We start from the raw sequence: 24,360 nt of genomic DNA, 5'->3' as shown, positions 1-24,360 counted from the left end.
TCCCCAAATGTTACCCCGCTATGGAAGGAAGCAGATATTAAACATAACAAATAACCAGTTTATGGCCATGCTACCCTGATCAAGCCCAATCCCATCTGATCTAGGAAGCTAAGCAGGGTCGGGCCTGGTTAGTATTTGGATGAGAGACCACCTAGGAAGACCAGGTGCTGTAGGTGTAAAAAAATAAAAAAAATAAGGGATTATAAACTGACAAGGTCCTTACAATCTGTGAGGTCAACCAAGGGTTGCCTCACCTTAAAATAAAATAAATAAAATAAAATAAAATAAAATAAAATAAAATAAAATAAAATAAAATAAATAAAATAAATAAAATAAAATATAAAATAAATAAAATAAACAAAATAAAATAAAATAAAATAATAAAAAAATAAAATAAATAAAATAAAATAAATAAAATAAATAAATAAATAAAATAAAATATAAAATAAAATAATAAAATAAAATAAAATAAACCCTTTGACCCAGTAAATCTGCTTCTAGCAATGTATTATAACCAATATATTTGCACATGTACAAAACAATGGGAGAGTTTTTAAAGGATGTACATCTATAAATGGGATAGATCTTAGGAATTATGATACAGTACACAGTGTGATACTATACAGCTGTTTAAAAAGATTTAAAAGGTGTATATGGTCATTAGACATAGGATTATTTCTTGAACAGTATCAGAGAATTCCTACAAATAATAATCACTACTTGCTACAAATAAGTTTTCCCAATGGTCCTCCTTACCACCTTCCATGAAAAACAGACTGCCCTATAGTGATGTTTCCTTTTTAAAAGGTCAAGTTACAACAGGTTAACAGTATTTATAAATACCTTTAGCTTTTATTGTATGTTAACATAAACAAAAACTAATGCAAACATACCCCAAATATCTTAGGGGCTTGTAACATATTTCTTTACATGAGGATTTATGAGATGGTTTCAGTTCTGGGCTTATTCCACTGTCTTGGCATTTCAGGACCCACTGCAAAGAAGCTGTCACTGACAGATACATTGTTCTCAAGGTGGAGAGCAGAAGTTTCAAAAGTTTATATAGTTCAGTTGTGTACTCCACTGAGTTTGTGCCCAGATACACAGCTAAGAGTAGCTATTGCCAATGCCCACCCTACATATAGTATGAATGAAAAAAACAGTAAGCTATTGCTATTTGGGGGTTGTCCATCACCTTAGCAAAAAGCTCACTAACAGAGAAATCTATACCAGTAACAAAAACCTGAAACATGTGACGCTGGCTTTAGGGCTGCGAAACTGAACTCTAATATACTATTATACTATAGATAAAACCGTCACATGTGGTAACTCTCAAGAAAATAAATTTAGTGAACTTGTGGCTTTGGGTGAAAAGGTTTCAGGATAGAATGCTTGCGTTTTGATTTGGCTATTATGACAAATCTGATAGGGTACTTCAAGAAAAAGACAAGTTCAAAAATTAGGAAGACAAAGGAAGAACAACTTAAAAATTCAGTGTATTTCAGTGTTGAAAGTCACCTCCATCCTTTTCAGTTTCAAAGACTGGGGTCAAAAATCCAATCACAGGTAAGCTGCCAGCCTTTCCTTAAGAATTCAAACTAGGCTACCTGGATCCTTCAAATGGACAAATGGTTCTAGGAAAAAGAGACCCAGCAGTGGTTTCTCAGGAAAACCTACAAAGTGCCTGTAATTATAAAAAGATAAGCATGTCTGGGAAAGTCTTTTGAGTAGGACTACTGCACATGAAGCTGACTAGAATGAAACACACACACACACAATGACAATAGTCTACATTAAAAGGTAATGGACATCTAAAAAGCAACCTATGGCCCCCAAATCTTTAGTCTGAAAGCAAACTGAGAGCTGCTCAGCTGATGAGGGTAATATTCTCCAATGACCTTTTTAGATGCAACTAAGGATAATGAAAAAGTAGTGAACTCTCAGAAGAATTAGCCAAAAGCCATGGAGAGAAATGGCCTAGGAAGATACTGTCAAGAAAAACAGGCCTAATCAAAGAACATTCCTTATATCTAAAATAAGGGGATCTCACAGTATGTTCCCAGCATAATTTCAGATTGCTACGGAACAATGTTGTGTGCTTCTTAAACCTCTCCATTCCAAATGGGGGTATTTATTATGTGATATGTCACAGATCTACATGTGTGTATAAAGGGGAGAGAGGAGCATATAACTTGTGTTTTCAGTTCCTTCATCTCCAGATTAATGTTGATCATGAATTCCTAGACTTTGTGCTTGATGCCATAATTAGATAAGACATTTAAGGGATGAGATGAGTGAGATTTATCTGGTATGTTTTAAAACAAAAACAAAACTCATCTGCATGTGTACCTCACCTTCTTAATTTCACTACAGTAGTTAAAACTATGTTGTAATTCTATGCCACTATTTTTAAGAAAACCTTAACAGCGTGGCAGTAAAATAAAACTCTTTTAAGTATATTTTTGTCGAAGAGCCAACCCTTCAGTGTTCTGTAACTAAAACTTCCTTTAAAAAAGTTTCATTTGAAACATTGCAAATCCATTCTTAAATGACATATTTACTTGAGCATTCTCTATAAAATCTTTAAACACAATAGGTACAAAAAGTTTTGCCCTTTGTCTAAATATATATTCCTTTTGGTGAAGTTTCTCCACAGGAAAAAAAAAAAACGATTATTTTGTTGATAACTAAGTAGTTATTCCAAAATACTTTAAAATTTAAAATTTACCATTATAAAAATAAAATAATTTTAGCATTATTTTAAAAGTTATTTTGGACAAGCTAAAGGTTGTGGAGATTGCTTCAAAAATATTTTGTCAAGAATTTATTTAAATGTACTACCTTGCCCAATTTCCCTATTACAGATTTTATCCTGTATTACCTAAGTATCTTCATAGCCTGATACACCAAGAAAATGTCTTATTTAGATTAATGAAATGATAATCACATCAGATTTTTTGATTATCAATTTTTAATTTTTACCTAATAACTAGAACAGGTTTTCCCACAATTTTTAGAAATACATACAATAACAAATATCCTATAAAATGAAATTGGTAGAAATGCAAAGAGATTTATACGTATTGAAAGTCAAATGTCTCATTTATTGCATAAATAATTATACATCAGAAAAGAACTCACATGTCGCTCTCTGAAGGACAGGTCTGTTTTACCATTTTGGGTCTGCCTCTTGGTTTTGGAATCTTTACTTCTGTAGCTAACATTCACAGGGGGGAAAAAAATTCATAACTACCAGCTTTACCTTCAAGACACCAAACTCATATAAAGATTACAAATTATTATATATTGAGCAATAGTGGTTTATTAGAGGTACCAGTATTTTAAGTTTTAAAGATAATATTCACCCAACGGTTCAAATGAGCAACAGAAAATTTGAAGAGGCAGAGATCAACAGAGTAATTCTTAATTTCTCCTTAGAATGAAAGGGCTAAAAAGATCCATTCTTCACTGTTTTAACATGAATATAATAAAATTATGATAGTAGCTCTTACATTCACTATGAATGTACTTATTATATGTATATGTACATTCACATCTTTGAAAATTTGTATCAGAATTCACTGAGTGTTCATTAATTTGACCTATTATAGTATTAAATTCTAAAATAAATTCTTGGGGGCTTCTCCTCCTTTTTGAGGTATTATTCATAGAATCCTATTATGAAGTAGATAAAAACTGGCTCTATTTTGGTTAATTTTGTTTTACTTTGTATTAGTAGAGCCTTGCAAACTAGTTCCAATTTGCCAAATTAGGAAAATACTTTAAATGGGCAACGCTGATGATAGCTGTATACTGTAAAGGTCCTAAAAAAGAATGCAAAACTTAAAATATTAATGGTTTTCATTTCTCAAATGCTGTTTCTCTTACTTTTGCTATAACTGTATTTGGGAAGTTTATGCTTTCTAATGTGAGAGGTAAAATAAACCCATCACTCATAGAATTTAAACCTTACCACAGCCTCATTTGCCGCTGTTAAGAGAAAATACAATAGGGATAAAACAAAATGAAAAGTCCCAAGCAATTATTTCAAATTTAAATACTTCACTACACAAAGCAGAAACCAAGTTTATCTTCTTTGAAATTTGTATAATATTAGACATAACCATCTGCCTATCCAACTATTCCAAAGGATCTGAGCACAACCCTTAAATGTATTGGAATATTAATCATAAGCCAGAAATTTAAACATTAACAATCCTACCTGCAGGTCGTCCTCTTTTAGGACTCACTTTTAGATTAACAGATGCTGTTGCTGTTGTCACTACTCCTGCCTCCTCGGTTTCTACTTGCTTTTCTGCCTGAATCACAAAGATTTAATTAACTTACTTAGCAAACAAGCATTCCAAGTTTAAGTCAGTGGTAAAACTATGCAACTTTAAGATAACAAATCCAAGTGTAACATAATTTCTATATGATCTTCATTATTTTCAAGTCAATTCATAAGAGTGACATCCTCAAACTTACCTTATAATTCTAGTGAACAATTCTAAGAAACAAAACTTCACTTTTTAGGTATTCTCAACCTAAAAAAGTCATTTTAAAAATAAAGGTAATATTTCTTGACACATAATGACCAAAGCATAATGTAATCACACTGTTAACAACCCACACATTGCTTATGAATGTACTTTATCTAAAAATGTTAACTTTATATTGTGTACTTATAAAACCTAAGTTAATATTCTAATATTAGAAACAGCAAAAAAGTTAAGTTGCTGATATTTCTTATTTTTTAACTTTGTTAATATAATCCCTTTTTGCTTTTGAACTGAGACTGAGATCTGCTGTTCTTCCCTAGGAGTTCTTATTTTCCAAAAAGAGAACTACCATGTAGAGAGAGAAATTCCAATGACCCTTTGCAAACTATAGTACCTCTTAAGAGACGATAGCCCCAAATGAGAATCATTTTAATTGATCCAAATATTAGAGTAGAACAAAGGTTAAGAACCGCTAATTAGAAAGAAGTGTAGTTCTGATTATAATGGAAAAGGGAGAACAGTCGAGAACAGAAGTGTGGGAGGACCACTATGAGCTGCTTCCCTACCCCCAATAATTTAGAATTCAGCATTAACTAGATCAACAAAAATAAAGGCAATAAAGCATGCAAAAACATCTACAATACAATCTTACTGACAACAATTGAAAAATTTTAAATTAACAATCTGATTTGCAAACCTTTAAGAGATAATGCCGGTATTTCTAAGAATGTGGAGAATCATTCTTATATTGATTACTGATGATCGGTAATGTAATGATCAATAAGTTGGTAACATCTTTCTGAAAGAATGTTATTAGGAATGAATACTGCCAATAAAGAATATGCAAATCTGACTCAGCAATTCCACTTCTAAGAATTTATCCATTACTTTTTTGTTAGTTTTTAAACATTATTTTTGCTTTTATAATTGTAATATAAAAATGCATGTTCGAATCATTATTAAAAGTCAATAAATTCATCTAAGGTACCCTTTGAATTGTTTCCATTTGCTCCTTAAACATTAGTCCAGGTTGTATTTCTAGAATTTTTAAAATTTACAGACCACCTACCCCTACCCCTACCCCAATCCTGATTCAATAGATCTGGGGTAGGGATGGCAGCTAGCTGTATTTTTAACAAGCTCCCCAAGTACCAAAGATTGAGCACCCAAGATTGTAATTAGAGTTCCTTTCCTGATGAGGCATTAAGAGGGCAAAAGTTCTCTAAAATTCAGTTCAAATTGATAAACTCTTCAGTACAAAATAAAACCTGTTCACTTACACTTTCTACTTTTGCAAATCAAGACATCAATTAAGAAATAAGTGAAATGGATCTTTTGAGGAGAAACCAATAATAACAAGCTCATCAGTAACTAATACCACAAATAAAAATATATTAACACTAATACTAAGCAAAAAAGCAGCCCTACCATGGACACATTTTCCTATGGCAAAATCATTCAAGTCAAATCCATTTCTCATGAAAATAAAACGTAAATATTTCAACCAAAGACTATTATTTCAAATATACATTTAAATATTTCATGTGCAAATATTCTTACTGCAAATTAACTTCTTCCATATTTATACTTGATCTAACTGAAACCACTAACCCTGACATTTTCTTCCCATTTATTACCCTACCTTTTAGCTCTATTCCCTTTCATGACCTTACCTAAAGCCTGACTCTGACACACTGACACACACACATACACACACCCCACCCACCCATGGGACTAGTATTTCTATGCATGCTCAAGCCCTCCTTTTTGCTGCACCTGTCCCACAAATCTCCATACTTCTCCTGCTCTATTATTCTCTGCTACTGAGCCCTGCTGAAAAAAATTATAAAAACATGCATTTATTTTATGCATTCTCCATTGGGATCTCAAAGCCATCCATTAATCCTTTACCATGTCTGACCCCCCTCTCTCCCTTCACTGATATAAACTTCCAAGCCTTTCTTCCCCCCTTATACCATACATACAGTCTTGCTTTGAATTGGGTGCGGGAGAAAGGAAAACAGGCCAGCAGGATGGAATTCCCTTAATTTCCAAGTCTCCCTCCACCTTGCCCTTCAATGTTAAAAAGGATGAAATGTCCATCTCCTTCTTCCTGGTAAGTCAGTTCCTTCAAATGTGCCCTTCTCATTCAGCATGTCCTTACATACAATAATTTATAATCTTTCCATATCTTCGATCTTTCCTAGTTTTTCAAAGAAAAAGTGTTAACTCTACTTTATTTTTTTCACTTTAAACACTCCCCCTTAACCACGCAAATCCCTGCTGCTGCAGTAGTCTTTCTCCTTCCCTTCAAAGAGTAACTTACAACATTTTATTCACCAATACACTTATTAACCTTTCCTTACAATCTGAACTTAAAGTATCCTGGGGAAGCCTAATTGTCACATATCATACTGGAACCCCTCAATACCATGGCACTACTGACAACTCCCTCATTCTTAAAATTCTCTCCTCCCTCTCAATATTCTCTTAGATTTTCTGACAGTTCATTCTCAGCAGTAATTTTACAAAGCAACCTTTTATCTCTATTATATTACCTCAGGATTCTCGTTTCTGCATTCTTCCCAGTAACTTTCTCCCTTGACTACCTTGTCAGTATTCATCTATTACTCTATCTTTATATCAGTGATAGCATCTTGAACTTTTACCTTTGCCCCGCTTGGTGTCAGAACAAAACACACACGCACGCACGCACACACACCCCCCAGTCTAATTTCCATAGGTGTTTCACTTCCTCTTGCCTCTGCTCCCTAGCCAACATCTCCTGCATTCTCAGTATCTAGTCATCCAAGCTAACACCTTAAAGGCATCCTAGATTCCTCCCCACTCCCTTCACATCCACTTCAAACTATCGACTTTCCCTCCTAAAGTGCTCTTAAATCTAAAAAAGAACAAAACATAACCTGCTATAAAGTTCCTCTTGCCCGTCCAATCTCATGCTAACACCTTAGAAAGACCTTTCATAACTTTGAAGTGGAGAGTTATAATAATGAAGTTACCAAGTCATTATTATAACTCTCCACTTCAAACTCTCTTGTTCTATGTATTTACTATCGGTCTCAACAGAAATGGTTAAGTTCAATGAGAACTGAGACCTTATCTTCCTTAGTCACTGCTCAATCCTCTGCCTGGGCCAGTGAAATTATTACAAAAATTCTAAATGAATTAATCAGTGAACTGGTTTTACCACCTCAATCCAATCCCCATCACTCACATTGCTTTAAAAGAGGAGGCATCTAAAATTTTAAATGATTCAATGGCTTCCCATCACTTCTCTAAGTTCAAGTTATTCAGGATAACATCAGGTGTTTTGTACCCTTTTCCCTGTAACTTTACGGTCTGGTAATACTGAAATACAATACTTGACATGAAATTTTCTCTACACCTCGGTATACGCTATTCAAATTGCTTCAGCATGTCCTTCCCCTCCATCTGGCTGACAAAATTCTGCCTTTTAAAATCTTGTTATAGTTATCATAGCCCCTTCTACGCATACCCTACAAAGAATTGAAAGCCGCTGTAATTATCTGTTTTCCTATTTTACTTCCTCATGAGATACTGAACTCAGTATTTTCTGTATCTCTGGCTTATAACAACAGTCTGAGACATAACACGTCAGAAAAAGGAATGATGAATAAAACTCATGTAGCAAAAGAGGAATTTACATTAATTAAAAGCATACAATGTACCTAGTCTTAAACTGTCACTCTCATTTCAATCAGCAGTACTGTGAATAACATAATGGGCAACACTTACACAGCACTTACTAATACCAGAATTATGAATATTATATGTGTTATTTAATCCTCAACAACCTTATGAGTATATATTATCCATTTCATAGAGATAAATTTAAGACATCATCATTAAGAGGAAAGAAAACTGGTGCATTTTACTTCCTTACCATTCAACTTTAAGGGTCTTGTATTGCTAAGAAAAGAAACATAGTTTTGATTAAGTAAACATAACCTACCCTTTAAAAAAATTAAAGGATTTAGAGTAAAAGGCCAAGTTTAAATTAAATGGTTAAGGTTTCATTATCTCTACTCTTCTTTAATCCACCTAAATTAAAAATTATTTTAAGATCTCTTTGGTTAAGAGTAAAATTACCTTTCTCTTTCTCCCTCTTCTGGCAGCTTTTGGCGTAGTTATGTCAATTGCTTTAGTCATATCCTAGAAAAAAATACAGAGGAAACTGAATAAATTTTGCCAAGACTGAAAAATTTCTTAAAAAGTCACAAGCATGTTTCACTAAAAGTACTAGGGAAATTTGTTTTGCTTCTCCAACCTTTGAAATTATAAACATTAAAAGTCTTATTAACATTATAAGGTGAAAGTAATAGCCAGTATCTTCACCTTAAAAAAAACCTTTCCTCTGTTAGATCAAATATAAAAGTCACAGTTGCTAGTACACCAGGAAGTTTATATATTTAAATTTATAGTAGAGTCCTGAATTTTAGGGTTGCAAATTTTCAGAGGGTCTTTGGACATCATCTAACAACCATTTCATGAGGCCTAGAAGGGCTAAATGAGTCTTCCCCACTCAAATAATCAAATACAGAATTGGAAATAAGTCTAGGTTTTTAAAAATTCAGTTCAATGCCCTTCCCAGTACACGCATCCCACAATATCTTGCTTTAAAAACATTCCTATCAGTAACCCACTCTTCAATAGTTGGACCTCCTATTTTGCACAGCGAAATTAATTTCAAATAAAAACATCCATGCATCAAGATGCAAAAATTATTTCCTTGTTCATTACTCAACTACTCTAAAGACTACTTTCTACTTTGCATCAAAGGAGCAACTCATTTTACAGTTTTTTTCCTTGCAATAAAATGGGTTTAGAATCCAAGAAAAACATACCTCATTGCTGCCTTTTTCTTCATGGTCAGTATCTTCCTTTGAAACACTAGTTTCTTTTTCTTCAACTTCAACATCAGATGATGCATTTGATTGTTTAGCTGATGCCTATGAACAATCAAGTCTATTAATTTCACAAAGTAAGATTTTACCAACTTAAAAACTTTTTACCAATGAAAAATCAAAAGCCTGTTTGCAAGAAAGTTAGAAAAGCACCCTTATTTTTGTCCACAGGACACTTTCAATATATACAATTTTAAAAGTTTTAAATGCTACTATTTTTAGTAAAGTCCTATAAGGGACTGTATTCCTACAATTGAACATATATAAGTGCAGAGAATAAAAGAGTGAGGCCGAAATGAAAGAACAATTACAAAGAATATTTTGATGCTCTAACCAACAAATACCCGACAAGATACAATATAAGTTCATTTAGAATAGCACAGACCTGGGCTGTATTCAACTACTGAAATATTCTGGAGAGAGCAGTGAATCTACTTACTCTAAGACAAACAGCCTTAGCAAAAGATATATATCATAGCTTAAAGACTTTGATTGATCTATATTTCAAATTTACTTTATTTAAAATGCAGATTCCCAAGCCCAAACCCAAGTTATTCTGATTTAACAGGTACTGAGTAGGAGTCCAGTAATCATTAAATTTTAAAAATACCCCCAGATGATAGATACTTAAGCAGGTGATCTAGGGGCCTTAGACTTTCATGACACCAACCAAAAGGATGAGTAATGAGGCAACAAAGTACACTTTGGGAGGTGAGGGTAAGCATGGATCTAGGTGATAGCATTATAATCCAAAAACCCTGTGCCCATTTCTAGCCCTGTTCCCTTAGGCAAGTTTTTTTAAACTGTAAACCCATTTCCTATTCCATAGAAAAAGGTAATGCTGATAAACCACAGAATTGTTATAGTTATAACAAAAAAAAATGTAAAAATGCCCCACAAAGTTTTTAAGGTACTAGTAGATATCTTTATGAATTATGATGGCCATTTTTTTTCCCCCTCATTTATATAAGTTTGGACATCACTGCTTTCCCCAAACTCTAGGAAATGCGCCACTGGGGACATATTTGTGCCAGGAACACTAAGTACATCACATCAGCACAATCATTCATACTTTTGTTAAAGACATAAAATTGTTGGGTTTCGTGCAACCTACCAAAAATTTCATTGTGAAATGAGAAATTTCAAGTATATATGGTGAACACTATTTGGAGATAAAGTAGGTAGATAGGAACAAAGGATAGGGTGACCATGCTGGGCAATATGGAGGATGAAAAAGACTTTGAAGGTACAATCACTGGACACAAGATTCAAGTGAAGCTACAAAATGTTAGTTTCAGAAAACAATCAATTGTTTCTTTGGACTCCCTTTACATAGTCGATGCAATACTGATATGAAACCATTCATCCATTCTTACAGTCATGCAACAAGTATTTAGTGAATATCTATTCTACCCACACATATAACAATGCCAGGCACACAGGACATACAAATTCTTTGTTCATGGAGCTAATAAGTCTGTGGCAGTTAAGTACAGAAGCAATTATGGTATGGCATGATGAGTACTGTAACAAATAAGTTTTGGATGGTAAAGAAGATGCTTAGGATTATCTAATGCAGCCCTGGAACATCAATTTAAAACTTTAAATGTTCCAGATAGAACAGCATCAAAAAACGTCCTCAAAGATAAGAAAAAGCAGAACACATGCAGAGAACTAAAAAAATAGAGAGAGATTTAAAAGTACAAAGTTGCAAAATTTTCACTTTGTTGCTATCTCCTTCCTTAGGTTTATTCATACTTTTTCTGGTGTTTACTACCTCAAGTTTAATATAAATGAACAAAAGCTCTGGGCACATGAAAAAAAAAGGAGGTATATAGTTAATCTTCTAGATTAAATATAATTTGCATAGTGCTATAAGTACTTTTGTCACATATTTAATTTAACCCATGTGAGGAACATATTCCAATAAAATTTCATGGATATTAAAATTAAATAAGAAAACACTTCAAATTATCAACCTGAAAATAAGAGAATGTACATATGGCTTAAATCCAATTATACATTAAATAAACCCAATCGGAAGGAGTTAAAATAACTGAGTATATTCTAGTCTTCTGACATCTGTTTAACCATGCAGGTAATGTTTTCATCAGTTCATCCAGATATGAAAGGTCAACATTCAACCTCACAAATAAGAACAATTTAATCTGAAACTTACAAGACTCTTAAATTAATATTTTCCTAAAGCTAAAATTATTCCTCAAATACATAACACTAAACTAAATATTATGGAAGATGACGCACCTGTTGACTTGAAAATTTCACTTTCGGATTGTTATCTATCTCCCATAAACCTTCATTAAAGCCTTTTCGTTTATTTGGTTTTCCGTACTTTTCCTTATTTTCTGAGTAAGGAAATATATCCTTTGGGCCTAAAAAAGCACTAAAAAAGGAAAGGGGGAAAATATGAGTGCAAAGCAATCTCAAATATATAATAAGTTATTAAACAGCACTGCTCTATGATGCGATTATCGAAAATTCTTAATGTAAAATGCATTAAAATTGTTCATAAAAAAGGTAGACACAATTATATTTAATTCCAAATACTTTTATTAAATTCAATTGCAAGCTCCATAATTCTATTTTTTTAAAAAAATAAGTTGCATAACAATGTGAATGTACTTAATGCCGATGAACTGTACACTTAAAAAAAATGGTTTACATGGTAATTTTTATGTATACTTTACAATATAAATATGCACAAAAATGGGAAAAGACACGATTGCATTAATTGATACATTTCATGTACTCCAAATATAATTTTTATTTCAAAGTAATTTGGTGTATTCCACAATTCATAAAACACTGTCAATAAGGTATATTACTATATGTATGTGTTTTGTATTTGTATATATACAAGCAAATTTTTTAATGTGTTAATAATTTTACTTTATTAAGCAGGGAACCAGATGTTATAACTAGTTCATTTATTCATTCATATACTCACACATACATGCAAGTCAATTCTTGTATTTGTGGTAATTATGTTCTATATAGTCATAGCAAATTCCGAATTAGTGAATACTGCACTACTGGCTCCAGGAGAAATACAAGGTAGGTTCCTACAAGTCTCTGGTCACATTTTCATCAACCAATCAAATATATAACCTATTTTATGTGTGTTTCTGTTTAAAGATACCTTTGTTACCATCTGAACTCTGGTGCTATCCGGTGGCATAGGGGCGGGGGCCGTGGCAGCGACTTATTTAATATATACTGGTAATTCACTAACGATGAACTCACAGCCAACAGTTTATGTAAAACATACTTCCTCCATAAGGGAAAGCACAGCATTCTTGCACTTAGAAACACTAAACAGCACTTCAGCACTACATTTAAGGGTCATTATAAACAGCAAAATGACCAACAAAAAGCACAAAAATGCAAAAACCATGGAACGACATAGACTATAAAAAGGACCCTTGTTTACAGTATGAGAGCTGAAACAAGCAGGCAAAGCACTGCTTGTTCAGCCTCAGCTAGGAACAGTGCATCAAGTTACTCACATTTTTTGACATTTTGCACACAGACGTGACCATAAGTGTATTGACTTGAGATTACAAATTTTAGTGACGAGGCAAATTCACAAATATGGAATCCACCAATGAAAAGATCCAACTGTATTTTGTGTGTACATACATATGTATTTAGATTTTTTCTCCAGAAAAGATCCCTTGTATCTCCCTATGTCAGTTAGTTTTGTAGAAGACTGTCAACTCTACAAAAGTAAATGCACAGTATGTACTAGTTTTTTTGCTATGATGGTTGAGTATGTATTCTCCAAAGAGGAAAACAAAATTACTACTCATTTATTCTAAAATGTGCTATGATTTAAGATTATTATTAATTAGGATATATCACAAATTCCTTATCTGCCGAAATTCTTTAAGAATTGGGAAACTAATTACTATAATTAGCATTCCAGTTAGATTATTTTTAAAGACTTTAAGATAAAATTTCAATTAAAAAGAGACTTAGAGCTCTATTTAAATATAATCAGGGCACATAAAAGTCACTTTATTATTCAAATTCTATAACTGAGAAATACTCATTGTATCCACGTATTTTAACTGCATATCAATTAAGGCACACTTAAATCACCATTATCTCATTTGATCCAGAAATTCAGACTTTTAGTAGGCATCATTCATTCCTATCCCTAGTCTCCAATTAGAAAAATTAACATTTAGTTAAAACAGTAAAACAATTCCTCCTACATAATCAGTTCAAAATCCAAGTAAATGACTAGTATTAAACCTCCATCAAAAATAAAATATACTTCTAGTTAGAACAAAGCAATTCAACACAAATTCTCTCTCCTAAAATTCTACAAAAACAACACATAAGGCCAAAGAGACTAGAGACAATAGCAATTTGGAAGCTGGAAAGAAGACTGAAAAAACTGGGTTCTAAGCAGCAATGTATAGTCAGACAACACCCTAATTTACAGTTCAAGGTCCCCTAAGGGCTCGAACTTGGTGGCCATCAGGAAATTCAGTAAGGGGAAGGTACTTAAATACTTCTGTAAAATTACAGAAAAAAATGTTTTAAATACTCATACATGGAGCATTTTTAGGTATGATTCTAAACCTAAAAGCGATTCAAAGGACTAATTCTACCATGATGTTATTTAGTGTATATATGTTTGACAAGTTTAATTTACACAGATTTTTCTTTTCTCAAAACAGGCAGTCCTCACTTTTCTTTTTAAAAGGTCTAATTGGCTTTATTGAATGATTCATGAGTTGGACAACATCCCACTTAATAAATAGAAAGATGCTCTCTGGCAGTCTTCACTTTGCATGACAGTATGAGACCATAAAGATGCGCTTGCAATGCAATCTTAATAAACAATGGGAAAATTATGATTGTTCCATAACCTTTAAGTATTGTGAAACTTTAAACAATATTACTGATAGTGTGCAAAGAAATGAAAAATAGTAAAATGAAGATTTGTTTATTAGTACACTGATTTAGAATATTAAAAATATTGAGATTTAAAGTTTCATTTCAGTTTGAACAGTGCTTGCTGCCTTCTGATCACATAACCTATGATTCGGAGTGAGCATATTTTCAATGCTTTGGCAAACTGTCATATTCCTTTCTAAGTCTGATCAGCTTCCAACATTTTATCTTTTGCACTACCTTCGGTGTTGTGAAATATCTTTAATTTTTTTGGCATCACCTCCTGAGACATCTTTATGTTATGTATAGGTTAAAAAAAATATGCACACATGGAAAGATGCTCAATATCATTAGCTATCAGTGAAATGTAAATCAAAACCACAATAAGATGCTATCTTCTCACCCACTTCAATAGCTCTAATTTAAAAAGACAATAACAAGCCTTAGCAAAGATATGGAGATATTGGAATCCCCATACATTGTTGATAGGAATGTAAAATGGTGTCAGCTGATTTGAACACAGTCTGACAATTCCTCAAAATACTAAACATAAAGTTACCATTTGACCCAGGAATTCCACTCCTACAAAAAGGCAAACATGTCCACAAAAAAAACTTGTATACAAATGTTCATAGCAGTATTATTTATAATAGCCAAAAGTAGAAACAATCCAAACGTCTATCAACTGATGAATGGATAAATATGGTAAATCAATACAAGAGAATATTTGGCACTAAGAAGAAATGAAGGAAAAAAAAAAAAAGAAATGAAGTACTACCACATGCTACAAATAGAGGAACCTTGAAAACATGCTAAGTGAAAAAAGCCAGTCATTAAAGACCACATGTTGTATAGTTCTATATACTTGAAAAGCCCAAAAAAAGGCAAATAGATGAGGGCAAAACAGGAGAGAGAACTGAAGAGATACAAGAAGTACCTGCTCGTGGGTAGAGTTTCTTTTGGGGGTGATGAAAATGTTCTAAAATTGAGCGAATGACTGCACTACTATCTGGACATTCTAAGATCTATTGAATTGTACACTTTAAATGGATGAATTGTTTAGGATATGCATTATCATCTCAATAAAGCTGTTAAAATATTTTTGTGACTACCACATCCTAGCAAAGAAAAAATGACCCATAATTTTACCAACTATAGATGGCCACTATTTTCAGCCACTTTTTAGTTATATACACATAAATATGTAATTTTAATGTATATGACATAAACTCATCCATAAGTATTTTTTAAATTAAAATAAACATCTCATGTCAACAGTTACTGTTAAGAGCTACATACTATTTCACTGCGTGGCTATTCCAAAATTAGTCTATTGTTAGTCTATAATTTTCTATTATAAAATAATACAACTGTACTAAACATATTGCTCAATCGCGGTACATATCTTTATAATAAGTTCTAAGTAGAACAGCTGGATCAAAGTATATATTTAAGACTAATAAGCCTCTTAACGAGACAAAAACCTGTAGTGGATAAAAAAAAAAAATCCATGTGTTCACCACAAAAAAATAATAATGATGGTACATGATGGAGGTGCAACACTGTGGTGGTAATATACTGCAATATATAAATGCATCAAATCAACACACCTTAAATTTACACAATAGTATATGCCAAGTACATTTCGATTAAAAAAAAAAAAAAAGATTGAATCCTCCCTGGAGATGCAATCCCACAGGTTTAGTGAATAGGGCCCAGATTAGACAGCCATCAATAGTCCCAAGAAATGTTGCTGTGGCTCTGATTCATTTGTCAAAGTACTCCATTTTAAAATGACATGCAAATCTCAAAGAAAATATATCAAAACATTAATGCTATGTCTCTAAAAAAAAAAAGAGTAAAAATGATTTGTTTCCTTTATAGAGAACTTTCCTTTTATGTTGCTTAAAAATTTTTAAACAATGAATAGATATACATTAATTTAAGGTAAGTTACCCACCAAATTCCCAAGTCTAAAGGAACTTTAGGGATCATCAAAATTCTCATTTTAAAGATTAGAAAACTAACGGCCAGAAAGATGAACTTTTTGGCAACATTATCTAGAGCCTCAACTCTGTACAACATTCCTTAAAAAGGTTTCAGGGTTTCCTTTACCCACTATGATACAATCTTTGAAACATCTACTAATAAAATATTGATGCCATATCCTTACATGTGTGGAACTCAGACTTCAAACACCAATGTCAAAACCTGTAAGAATCAAGTCTAATGTATAATAACCCAGGAATATAGCAAATCATTAACTACGATACTAATTTTTTAATTCTGAATCAACTTAAATCCTCCAAATGTATTTCTTACATGGCATTCCTAAAGGCCAAATATTTTTTTAACAGCTACTATGTGCCAGGCAACTTAAGTAAATGATGACCAAACATAAAAAACAAGGTCCCTGCTCTCAAAGCTCTTCATTTGTAGGTGAAGGAAAAAGAAGAAAAAATTTCAATCATGCAATAGAGAAAAGAAGCATAAAAAGGATTTGAGCTAAGATCTAGACCTGGAAAATCTGAAGGCATTTCCCAACAAAGGGATAACAAGCAAAAAGGACCTAAAACAAAACATATTTATGTAACAGTAAAAAAATGTGATGAGGTCGGAAAGGAAATAAGCATAGGCTAGTTCACATAGGGTCTTATAAATAGCATTTGTAGAAAAAATTTGGGTTTTGTTAGTTGGTAATTAACAAGGACACCACTGAAGGTTCATGGGCAGGGAAAAAACATGCTCTGACTGGGATATAAAGCTCACTTTATGCATGAAGAGTAGAAACTGAGGCCAAGATAAGGTTAGGACACTATTTGAATAATTATGGGATGGACTTGAGGTGCAGCAGAGGATATGGAGAAGAGTAGACAGATCAGCATGCACTTTAAAAGAAAAGAATAAAATCTGCTGGCTGACTAGATGTGAGGAAGAAGGTGGAAGACTAATACTTAATCAAAAAGAACATCAAGACTTTTGGCTCCAGAAAAGTACTGAGTCAATGTCAGTCTCATCTACTAAATCTGTTTTGAAGATGTTAGTTTTAAGATATCTAGTATATGGTCACAGCTGGTATACCTTTATTGTTGTACAATATTTAAAACGTCATTGCTGGTTAAATTAACTGTGAATGTTATAAAACACTAAGAAAATCCAGATGTTTTCTGGATTTACAGAAGAATTCTGCTATAAATTCACAATAAAAATATCTTAATCTATAAATCGGTTATGAATAAGCTGTTTTCTAAGTTGCCATTTGATCATCTATGTTCCACCTTTCCCATCTCCCTAACTATGGGCTATTAGCATAAACTGTCATTAGTGCAAAATATAAATTGAAAGAGGTTCAAATAACCCCCTCCGCCCCAGACTTCTGAGGGGGAAAAGGCACATCATTAGATCTAGTTTCTAAAAACTAACCTTAAGTACAAGAAAAGTCATCAGATCAACAGAGCAGCACTGCCTTTCCAAATATAAATGGTATAAACTTATGAGAACACTAAGGCACAAAACATTACAAGTGTATTTTGAAGTGAAAATGTAATATTAGCTTTACATTAAGTTACATTCTAATTCCTTGAATATATTCTAATTTCTTGAATATCAATAAGTGTATTCATGAAACCCTTACTACCATTGTTTTGTTATTAACCAAACAATGCTTATGAAAGTTATTTGGTGTAGTTTGATTTAAAATTTACATACACAATGTAAAAATCCTCATTTTTAAATGTTGGGGAAGGTATGATCATTTTTCATCTAAATATGACATAACAATGAACTATACGTTCTATAAAACTATAAAGATATATATAAAAGTTTAAAATCTACCCCATTTCAGAAAAATTGAATTTAAAGAATTCTGAACTTGTAAAACTAAAAACTTCTAAGGAATGTCTACTCGCATTATTCTAATAGTGTCTGCAAACTTCACATGTATCAGAATCATCTAGAAGCCTTGTTAAACAGCTTGCTGGGCCTCAACACCTCAGTTTCTGATTCTGTAGGTCAAAAGTAAGGCCCAAGAACTTGCATGTCTTACTAGAGTTTCCATGTGATGGTGGTGCGGCTTGACCTGATACCACACTTTGAAAACCCTTTCTCCAAAACAGTACACAAATATTTCATTAAAAGATACCTTTCCCTAATAAATTTATGAAAGAGTTCTTTAAATGGTAGATTATCCTATGGAATCAGAAATTCATTATTTCTTACAAAATTAAATTTTTATATAGAAAGTATACCTAAACCCAATTCAAAGTAATTATGGTAAAGGCCAATCCAAATCTGGACCCAAAACTGTAGTTTAAAGAAAATAATTAAGTGGCACTATATGGTGGAATGTCCAGAATTGACAAATCTAGACAGACAGTAAACTAGTGGTTGTCTAGGGCTGGAGAGAAGGGAATGGAGACCGCTGATGGGTATGGAAGTAAATATTCGGACATCCACTGAATTATACACTTTAAATAAGTGAACTTTATGACATAAATTACATCTCAACAAAGCTATAAAAAGGAATTACAGGAACGTTCTTATAGTCACTAAGCAACATTAAACCAAATGTTGGCATTGTAGACTCTTAGAAATACATAATTTTAATTAGAATATTAACAGCTTTGTTTCTCCCAGTCCCAGGTAAACAAGCCCTACTTTACCAAAATTATTGCAAATTCGAAACTTCAAGTCCAAATCAGAGATTACATGGTACTTGTAAGGCTATTAAATTATAGGCACGTAGGATATTATTTTCCAAAATTGAGATAGCCCCTAGAGCAAGCGTATACACCTAGAATAGTTCAATATTCAGTGGCAATTTTTGAAAAATTAGTTTGTTTCACCAAATCAAGTTCTCTGCCCACATATCCAGGGGCAGCAGAGCAGTCACAGTGGCTCTCAGGACCATGTAAACACAGAGGAACTATCCAGATTTCTTCTCACCTTTCCCACAATATAACATTTATGTGGCTAATATAACAAAGCCTACAATAAGGTGCCAGGTTGTCCTTATGAAAAGCACTTATATTAAATATGAATACCAAATGCCTTGTTAAAACATTCCTTACATTCTTTCATCCAACAGTCATTCTTTTATTTACTGAGGATCCATATGTAATGAAATATCTCTTCCAGTAAAAATTAAACCTACAGTGTTAAATTTTTCAACCCTAAAAATTAATTTAAAAAGGAAGACGACTTTTTCCAAAGTTCAAAGATGATTTTAAAGTTTCCTATTATTTTACTATTTTCCCTTTGAATTAATCTCTCATTGATTTTCATTTTCCCCCCAATGACTCTGCTAAATCAACTGATTTGCCTTTAAAGCTAAAAGAACTTACGTCTCATGAGTTCCAAAAAAGAAAATGGGTAGTTTGTTTGTAGGTGGTTTTACAGCTCCATCAGGAACTTCATCTACCTAAAAGAAAGAGAAAAATTAAAAGCTTTTAAAACATACACACCTCATTACAACAGAATAAACTGGGAACAAGACATCCAAACGGGATCTGATATAAAGTGGACCACTTCTACAGGTCTATAATCCCTGATCCCTAGTTCTGAAACCCAAGAGGCTCTAAAAACCTACCTATTTCTAAAAACTCATTTGGTAGCAAAACCTGGTCTGACAGTGAAGCTATTCCATCATTTCATCTACCTAGTGTTTCTACTGATGCTTCTCTGCAGAAATATTATGTGAGATTATGTGCCATCCTAGACCCTACCAGGAGCAAAATATACAGCATATGTACCATCATTACCTTTCTAAAATCCCCAAATTCTGAATTTTTAAACATACTGACTCTAAACACTTCAGATAAGGGAGTCTACACCTGTTTAAAAACCCTAAATGATATTTCTGCAGGGAAGATATATCGGAGTAATATAAAAGTAGACATTAACGAAAATTTAAAGCACTATCTCCCAAAGCCTGAAATACATATTCTGAAAAGGTATCAGAATATGTAAAGAAAATAATTAAGGCAAACTTCATGGATAGCTACATGGTTGAATCTCATGAGGTTACCTGTTCCTTTTACTTAGTTAGGTAAGGAAAAAAAGTATCAGGTGCTGTTATGTCTAACATGTCTATAGATAATATTTCGCTTATCAATAAAGGGAAAGCAGACCTCAGGGATAAAGCCGTAAGGCAGTAGTATCTACCCAGGATTTAATAACATTTCTTTTTCATAATTTCAGAGACACTTTAATTGAAAAATCAGTTGACTTTGTCAAAAAGGAAGCAGACCATTAGAGGATCTACTATTCTCTGCATGCATTATCATGTTGAAGAAAAGACCAGGGGGGTGATTTGACTGGCTGGCAGTCTGAAGGCTTCAGGCATCAATAGAATCTTTACCAATCAACTCCCTTAGGGGCTTTAATTTCTTCACCTTTCCAATGATTATTTCACTTGTCATTTCAACTATGTGAGAAGGTGCCAAGAATTGTGACAATCCATAGAAGCCTTAAAGGGTGTTTTCTGTCAACCCAGTTCAGATGCTTCTTTTAGCTAGCAAACAGCTTTAAGTCTGTACAAATGTCTAGCACCTACAGAGTTTAATAAATGTTAGGCCATTTTTTAAATTTGACTTTAAAAACAATTAGTACTGGTACAGAATTACATGAATGTTCAAGACTTAAAAAATCATGAAGTTTGGGATATAAAGACATAAAATGTTAAAATCAAAATAGGAACAATAGTTGAGTTGAGACCTTAAATACATACTCTGAGCTCTCTAAAGCAAAGACTTAAAAATTACAAAACTGGAGACAGGAAAAGGAATATAATTTTGGACACAGGTAATACATCAAAACCAAATTCAGTTGCTGCTTCTAAGAAAAAAAGGAAAAAAGGAAAGAGATGTCCCATTCCAATACAAATGAACTTGTTAAATATAGAAGGAAAATACTCTGGCCCTCTTAAGGCTCCTTTTTGCTTTTGTCAGCACTAACTCTTAGTCACCTAATATATTGAAGCGTGTGGGGAGGATGATCTGGAATAACAGTAATTTTTAAAACATTTTCATTTGGCTTTTAACTGTATTGTGGCACAGAAATCTAAATACAGATGTATCCCATTACTTGAGATTTTGTAACACCTCTAAATAATTAAGCATGGTAAAACCATGAAAAAGTATCTTGGAGGGGCCTTAAACCTGCCAAGTTTTCCTATACTCTATTTAAACATGAAATACAGTGTTTTATGTGTGTGATTATGTACTAAGCACCATGTATTAAGAAATTCAGTTTGTCTCTTGTCCTCAACACTCTTACAATCTACTTCGAAAGCAAAGCATGCAAATAAGAGTTAAAATAAAAGGTTATCACAAAAGAAATAAATTACAGTGTCAAATTTATAGACAAGAAATATGATTGACTGGTCAAGTAAGACTCCACTGAAAAAATAGTCTTGATACATTAGGGGAAATTTTTTTTTTCCAGATTGGGGAAGGAAACTTATAAACCTGAATCTATAAAGAGCTAAATGGAAAAAATCAAGAAATACTGAACAGTTTAAATTTGGATAGCACTCAGCCACTCCATCATTTTCTAGAACCAATGGGTATATTTCCTCCAGCTGACATAATTTTAATTATCTTTAAGAAATACACACAAGAGGAAATTACAACTTTAGAATGCCACATGTTTATGAAGGATTATGAGCTTACTAATCTAATGAATCTCAATATTTTTTAGGTTCCATCACTATCTTAGAACCCGAGGCCTACCATAAACTAACAAAAAGATCTCTTTTTCTGAAAATGGAGCTTGGGTACTTAAACAGTCTCAATTCCTAAATGACACACAAAAAAATCCTTGGTCCTTAATCACCTCTCTGTACCATTAAGATGTGCACCCAGGAATCTAGGTCTACTCCTTTTGGTCATGGGAAACAATCAAAGTAAAACAACTTCTTCAAGGTCACAAGGCAAACTTCATGGATAAAACTGTGAAAATAAATGTTCCAGATTTTCCTTGGTGCTAACTTATTGTACAATTTTCGTGAATATCCCGTCCTCAATCTCTTCGTTAAACAAGCAAATCCAGAAGGCCTCCCCAAATACAAAACATGAAAAAATGCCTATAAATCCAGTTTAATCATATATATCTCTTTGACATCCAAGAGTTTGCATAGATTTCATTGATATTACGTATTTTACTCAAAATTGAGAATATGTCAGTTTCATTAATTTTTAAACAAAATCCATACTCGATTATTTTCACCTACATTGAAACACTAACTGGCATCACATTTAAACATCTATTAAGAAAACCTGCCAAAGTCTGTCAATAACAAATACCTAAGTATGTAGAAAACCTGGATTTTCACAATTACATGGGAGATAACTAGACAAAAATCTAAAATGAAAGGTCAAGAGAGTGAGAGAAAGGATGAGGGAAAAAAAATTAAGAGAAAGGGCAGAATGTAGGCCTCTAAGGAAGGTAGCACCGCTAAATGCGAAGGCTGAAAATCACTTACTCGAGCTGGCCAATGAGGATAACCTTTCATCTTGGCGAAGATGAGGTCTCCAGGTTTGAAATCGCGAGTCATGTTTCAGGAGGGGCGATGCCCGGGGTCCGAAGCCCAGGGAGGAGGTGCAGCGGTACAGCGGGAAGATGCAGGGAGACAGACCAGAGCCGAGGATCCCGGGGCGGCAGAAGCTGAGGGAATGCCTTGGATGTCCCAACAAGCCTGCGAGGGAGAGCATCGAGGGCGGTTAAAGCAAAGAAACCCGAAGGGAGGGGCCTACGGGGAGGGGGAGGACCAGGGAGGGGAAGATCGAGAGGGGTGGGAGAGTGAGGGGAGAGCCGCCTCCCGCTCCTCCCCCGCGAGTGCGCGGCCTCCGCAGCCCGAGTTACCCCTCCAGGCTTGGGCAGGTCCTCCGCTCTACGGCCGAAAAGACGCCGCCACCTGAGGCAGAGATGCTTCTCAGCCCTAGATTCCCCTTTCTCCCGCCCCATCTTTCCTCTAGCTTTTTCCCCCCGGGCTTGAGCCCCAAAAGGGAGGGGGTTTGGGGGAGAGGAAAATAAGATGGCAAAAGAAAGGGGAACGTTCCCTTTCCAACAACACACGACCTCTCTCCCCCTAACCTGCTTCCCGACGGTCGCAGCCCCAGGCTGCCACTCAGCTCCGGAGCGGGCCGCGGCCACTTCCCCGCTACAGCCAGGAGCGAGGCCACCGAGGGGGGGCGGGGCGAGTCTCCGCCGCCCGCTCACCTGCCGGGGCCGCGGTGCTGAGGCTGCAGTGGCGGGCCGGCCGCCTCTGCCCGCGTCCACGCAAGCCACCTGCGCCACCAGCTGCCGCAGAGGCGTCTCAACCGCCCGAATCACAACCGCCGCCGCTGCCGCCGCCGCCGCCGTCGCTGCGCTGCTCCCGCGCGGCTCCCGCTCGGCGCCCGCTAGCACTGAGGCGGGACCAAATGCTCGCAGATGAAGGGGGGACAACGCAGCACCCGCCTAAGATGTGTGGCTCCGCAGCGGAACAGTAGAAGACCCTAGATCCTCAAGTTCCCTTTTGCATAATAGTCATAGCCAAATGGAGGGAGAGACGGATGCGAAGGAAAAAGGAGCGTGCGAAAATAGAACGGCCCGCTGCAGCTTCCCCCTGCGGTTTGCAGAGTGGTCCGGCTCGGCCCGCCCCTGCTGGCTGCTCTGCGTGTGTGTATTTGTATGTGTACTGTATGTAAAAGGCGGGGAGAGAGGAAACGATTGTTGTGGATGGGGTTTGGGGGCGGGTATCCGGGCCTCTAACCCTTGGCTGTGTGTTAGGGAGAACCTGGCAGCCTAAGCTGCATGTTCCTACATCGTTTCCCAGGGTGGAGAGGCTTTACTGTTGCACTTGCGCGGTTTGCACCATCCAAAAAAGAAAAACTGTACAAAAACCCATAGATGAAATCGAAGCATGAGGCGGTTGCAGGGTGTGCAGCTTGTAGGCCTCTTACACCTCGCTGAATGGGCCTTGCAGCCAACTTTTCCTTGAAATTGTA

General features: G+C 34.7%; 1 protein-coding gene and 1 pseudogene across 6 annotated transcripts in view; one reads left to right on the top strand and one right to left on the bottom strand.

The window, feature by feature from the left end:
• Positions 1-23,762, bottom strand: part of PSIP1 (PC4 and SRSF1 interacting protein 1) — a 33,996-nt gene extending 10,234 nt beyond the window's left edge. For 2 of the 6 annotated variants that reach the window (XM_039874576.1, XM_039874512.1), the window contains exons 1-8: positions 23,591-23,729; positions 22,854-23,066; positions 19,714-19,790; positions 11,711-11,849; positions 9,386-9,490; positions 8,631-8,693; positions 4,223-4,319; positions 3,142-3,217 (exon numbers count right to left, since the gene is read on the bottom strand). In XM_039874576.1, coding sequence (XP_039730510.1) covers positions 3,142-3,217; positions 4,223-4,319; positions 8,631-8,693; positions 9,386-9,490; positions 11,711-11,849; positions 19,714-19,790; positions 22,854-22,925 — 629 coding nt within the window. In that variant the 5' untranslated portion in view covers positions 22,926-23,066; positions 23,591-23,729. Of the gene's footprint in view, positions 1-3,141; positions 3,218-4,222; positions 4,320-8,630; positions 8,694-9,385; positions 9,491-11,710; positions 11,850-19,713; positions 19,791-22,853; positions 23,067-23,233; positions 23,286-23,464 lie in introns of all 6 variants that reach the window. The other 4 variants (XM_039874438.1, XM_039874595.1, XM_039874332.1 and 1 more) reach the window with 4 other exon arrangements.
• Positions 58-176, top strand: LOC120593736 (uncharacterized; annotated as a pseudogene).
• Positions 23,763-24,360: the final 598 nt, after the last annotated feature.

The sequence above is a fragment of the Pteropus medius genome, unplaced genomic scaffold (genome assembly GCF_902729225.1).
Source record: "Pteropus medius unplaced genomic scaffold, Ma_sr-lr_union100, whole genome shotgun sequence".
NCBI classification, from domain to species: domain Eukaryota; kingdom Metazoa; phylum Chordata; class Mammalia; order Chiroptera; family Pteropodidae; genus Pteropus; species Pteropus medius.
This window is presented reverse-complemented; position numbering and strand designations above follow the sequence as displayed.